The sequence below is a fragment of the Phaethon lepturus genome, unplaced genomic scaffold (assembly GCF_000687285.1).
Source record: "Phaethon lepturus isolate BGI_N335 unplaced genomic scaffold, ASM68728v1 scaffold9038, whole genome shotgun sequence".
NCBI classification, from domain to species: domain Eukaryota; kingdom Metazoa; phylum Chordata; class Aves; order Phaethontiformes; family Phaethontidae; genus Phaethon; species Phaethon lepturus.
The window spans coordinates 5,047-9,874 of record NW_010556869.1 but is presented as its reverse complement, the minus strand read 5'-3'; the positions used below and the strand labels follow the sequence as shown (position 1 = coordinate 9,874).

Sequence of the window (4,828 nt, the reverse complement as noted above, 5' to 3'; positions counted from 1 at the left end):
AGGAATGCGTTTTAGCTGGAGCATTTTGCTAAAGGAAAACATAAAGCTGAGAAAGAGGAAGAATTAAAATTATGTATGAGCTGCTAGGAACAAAGCTTTTTGTATATAAATGAATTCCCACTCTTCCTTCTCCTTTTGTGGACTGTACTTTCTTTTCTTAAAAGCGGCAAGAAAAAATATATGTGGTAAGTCTCCCGAATTGCTCTAAATACTGTAAACATTTTCCTGAAGACAGTGAAATAATGTTACGAGTCTTGCAGATAAAAGTATATATTTTGCGTATGTGGCACATCTGTTTTGTTCTGCGTGCAAAAATGTGTGTGCAGAATGATTATTTTTTCTGCCTTTGTTTTACAGGTTTAAATGGTGTTACAGGGAGCATTTGGGACTTTGTAACTGGGAGCTTCTCTCCTAGTCCCTCCCCAGTACTAAGCAGTGGCACTACCCCCTCAATAAGTTCTAACACGAGTGGGAATGAACTAACTCGAATTAGACAGGAACTTGATGATGCCAAGAGAAAACTAAAACAATGGGAAGAATCTTGGCAACAAGTAAAACAGGTACGCTAATTTGTGGTAATATTAAATTATATATATTTTTTTAACAAACAAGCAGGTCCTACTGCTTTTCCTTTTTACATATCTTCTTATCTTGGACTCAGAGTTTTATTACGGTTAGTCAAAGGAATGTTTTTTCCACCCTCAAAATGAGCTAGCGACATAAAGGAAACTGAACTTTTTAAAGGGCAATTCATTTTCTGAAAGTTTACAGATCTGCCTCTGTATACCAGGACACTTACACATATTCAGGATAGGGCTGAACAATGTGTCTTGATGTTCACGTAACCAAAGATGCACATTCTCTCCCATACCTCTTTCAGATGATAAGCATGCAAAAAAAGTAGAGGCTTGCCAGCCGCTGGCTGTGTACCTGGACAGGATCTAGCCATCTCAGCAATCAAACTGAGGTTGTTGATAGCTGCCAGCCTAATGCATTTTCTGTAGTCCTTTCCTTCCCCTCATGTTCTCTCTGTGGCAAGGAGTAGCTAAGTAGCTGTACTAAATTTTGATAGTTTTTGATGTCTCTTGACATTAAGTTACAATTTTAACATTTAAAACATGTTCCATTTATAGAGCTCCAAAAAGGCTTCTGGCTGTTTACAGACAAGTAACAGTGACATACCTAAAAATTACATTAAGACAAAACAAGAGGAGTTGTTAATTACAAGGTAGGGTAAGTAGGGAGAAGTGTTAAATTGACAGTAAGTGCATCATTATGTCTGAAATTAGAGATTGCCTGCATCTTTGAAGGCTTTTGAATTTGCTCTTCTGTTGTTAATTTAAAGAAAAGATTTTTTTATATTCTGGAAATCTTTTTCTCCCAGGCATGTGATGCATGGCAGAAGGAGGCTCAAGAAGCAAAAGAACGTGCTAACATTGCAGATGCAGACAAAAAACTCGCTCTTCAGAAGAAGGAGGAAGTGGAAAATGAATTAAAGAAGCTGAAGGCACAAATAGCTGCTTGTCTATCTACTACATTACCTTATATGAAAAACTATGGAGATACAGAAAAGATATCCTTACCAAAGCTTCGTTCGTTACAAAATCGGCTGCACTTAGATTTAGAAACAATAGATGAGGTGAGTTTCTTCATCTGCATAACTATATTTCATTAACTGAAACTGGCAGCTCAGTAACCTTCAATGACATATTTATGCCAGGTTTCATTTCAAAGAGCATTCATTTAATTTCAAATTGCTCTCAGTGTCTTTCTTTTCTGGAATAGAGGATGGTTCAGATTTCTCAGCCTAATGGATTCTTCTATGTTTTTGATCAGCTGTCAGAACAGATTACAAGTGATTCACAAGAATTCTTGGGGTGATCAAAGAAAAAGATTTAAAGCCAGCTTTTACCCCCAGCGTTTTGGACACCAGCTAAATAAATAAAAATAGGTGCCCTAGATAAATGAAAATAATTACATGCTTTTCACTGGTTTAGAAGGTAGGTGGAGAGGTTCCCTGCTACGAGTTTTTTGTAGTCAGAGGCCAGTACAGACTTGGAGCACAGAATCATTGACATTAGAAGGGACCTCTGGAGATCACCTAGTCCAACCTCCTGTTCAAAGCACGGTCCACTCGAGCAGGTCACTCAGGGCCTTACCCGGTAGTGTTCTGAGTATCTCCAATGGATGATGCCAAAGGATGGCAAAAAGGCAACTTTTTCCAGTGTTTGACCATCCTCACAGTAAGAAAAGTTTTTTCTTATGTCTATGTGGAATTTTATGCATTTTAATTTGTGCCCGTTACCTCTTCTTTCACTGGATACCACTGAGAAGAGTCTGTCCCTATCTGTCCTACTCCCTCCCATCAAGTATTTATACACAGTGGTAAGATGCAACCTCCTCTCAAGGCTACTCTTCTCAAGGTTAAACAATCCCAGCTCTTTCACCTTCTCCTTGTATGTCAGATGCTTCAGTCCCTTAGTGGCATATTGCTGTATTTCACCTTTTCTCAAATCCAGACTCAGTTTCTGCCAAAATTTAGGATGCTTTTTCACTGCCAGATTGAGGGCATTTTTCAGGGCTCTCAAAGCTGGGAATATCAGGTGCCACTCCTCTGAGCACATCAAAGAAACTAATAATGACCACGCACTGCTCCAGGCACCATACTTCAAATCTTGCTGGGCACAACTTGGTTTCACATTGCTTTCTCCCCTGCAATCTGAAAGGGCAGTGACACCACATATGACACCAATTCTTGCTGTTTTGTTTTGACTCTGATGGGACTGTCCAAACAAAACAAAAAAAAGATTTGCTTTCACTACTGGGACAGTCTGCCATACTCTAGTACGTATTTGAGTTCAGCAGGGTCTTCTCTGTCTCAGTGCATCTCCTGTCCAGCACCTTCTGTATCAGTATGAACTACAGCCTTCAAAAAAAAGCCAGGCTCTTTTTAGAAGTGTTTTATAATTTATGTTTTTGCCAATAAAGTAGGTGGACAAGAACAAGACTGGCTACTTACCAAGCTCCTGTTATCAAGTACATTTACTGGATTCTGGACTGGATTAGGCACCACTATGATTTTTCTCCTAAGGGATTTTAAAGAGGAGCAAAAGAGTCTTGGGATCTCTCACCAAAAAAGTCACTACATTCTGGAATGGGAGTCATCTTGGCCAGGCTGAAGTGATCAGAACCATTACAACCTTTTCCAGCTCCTCAGTTTCTCAGGTTTCCTTTACCACCGTGGCCTCTTCTCACCTAGCTCTTCCTTCCAGGAGAAAGTTGCTGACTTAGGCAGTGCCACACATAGCGTTCTGTGTTCTTTCCTTAGTCCGAACCATGTCTTGCTCTTCAAAAATTAACATGGCTTTTAGATGCTTTTCAATTCTTCATATTCCTTAATAGGGGCAATATGGCTTATCACACGGAGACATTTATTTACAGTTTTAACATCCTCCCCAAAGCCTGTGTCAGTAGCTTCACTCAAAAGTATCACACATTTGGGATGCTTCCATTTTGTCCTAATGCGAACATCTCCCACAGCATGAGAAAATGTAAAAGTGGTTTGGAATGGCAAAATGAGGGACTATATGACAATGAAAAAGGCTTATTTCCTCTTTGTTTTTGTTTTTGCTTGTTTGCATCACTCATCCCAATTTATGCAGGAAAATTTCTGTCCAGAGGTTCAACCCTAGATATCTTCCTTTCTAAAAGTACCTATACTCATCCAGCTGCTAGGACTTGGTTGTGTGTGCTCTTGATCTTATGACTCTCAATTCAGCTATCTGTGATACAAAAACATTGTCCTTTGTGTTGTTAAATTAGAGTTTTATTTGGGACAGCTCAGCGTAAAGCTGCTATAACACAACTGTATACTTTGCAATCGTTTTTACTGAGCGCAACAATCTTTTTACAGGTGATTTTTCAGCTTCAGTCAAAAAAGTGTATCGTATGTCAGGAAGCTGATCGTAGCATTATAGTGAACCCATGTCAACATTATGTACTTTGTGATCGGTGTGCAGCTGCACAAGAAGAATGTCCCTCCTGCAAGAAAAAAAGTAATCTGTGGTAACATACAGGCACAGTAGTCATATCATGTTCATGAATTAAATGATTCTGTGGTTTTGTATTTTGTATAAGAATTACATCACTCATAATTAATCCATTTAATAGTGATAGACTGATTTCCATTTTGATGTGAGAAACTTAGTTGCTCTAAGGTAGAGAATAAGGCTTGCTCACCTTTACCTATCAGTTTCACTCATTTGATGCAGTCTTTCATTCCCACCCAATCCCATCACAGCCTTTTCTGACTTCCACTTAAATTCCTAGTACACAAATTACTTAGGTTCATTTGCACTGTAATCACTTTGTATAAATCTTACCATAATGCCTGAATGAAGTGTTTATACCTGTCATTTTCATTAACAGAAAATGGATATGTAGATACAGTAACTACACACTCAACAGTACAAATGGTCCCTTTGCCATGTCTGTTGTGTGTGAAATGCCAGAGACAGTATTTTTGGAATCGGTCTAACACTATGTTTATTTGGATGTTTAAAGAACTCTCATTAATATAAAAGCACTTTTTAATTATTGTGTTTTGTTAGAAGATATGTTGTAAGTTGCTTCAGGCTGCTTTCTATGTCTTACGTTTATTTTTTAATATGCAATAATATGATGTGTTATATGTGTACTGTGAATTTAAAATATTTCACATGGTTTTGCTGTTAAATCACAATATGATTAAATAGAAATGACAACTTACCTAGTTTTTTTACAATTTCTAGGTTAACTGCATACTGTAGTATTTATAAATGTACCAGTG

General features: G+C 38.0%; 1 protein-coding gene across 1 annotated transcript in view; it reads left to right on the top strand.

Annotated features, from left to right (window-relative positions):
- The window catches only part of UNKL (unkempt family zinc finger-like), a gene marked incomplete at its 5' end in the record, with an annotated part of 53,757 nt that extends 49,688 nt beyond the window's left edge, over window positions 1-4,069 (top strand). The window contains 3 exons of the mRNA XM_010292580.1: window positions 358-560; window positions 1,385-1,639; window positions 3,914-4,069. Coding sequence (XP_010290882.1) covers window positions 358-560; window positions 1,385-1,639; window positions 3,914-4,069 — 614 coding nt within the window. The remainder of the gene's footprint in view (window positions 1-357; window positions 561-1,384; window positions 1,640-3,913) is intronic.
- Window positions 4,070-4,828: the final 759 nt, after the last annotated feature.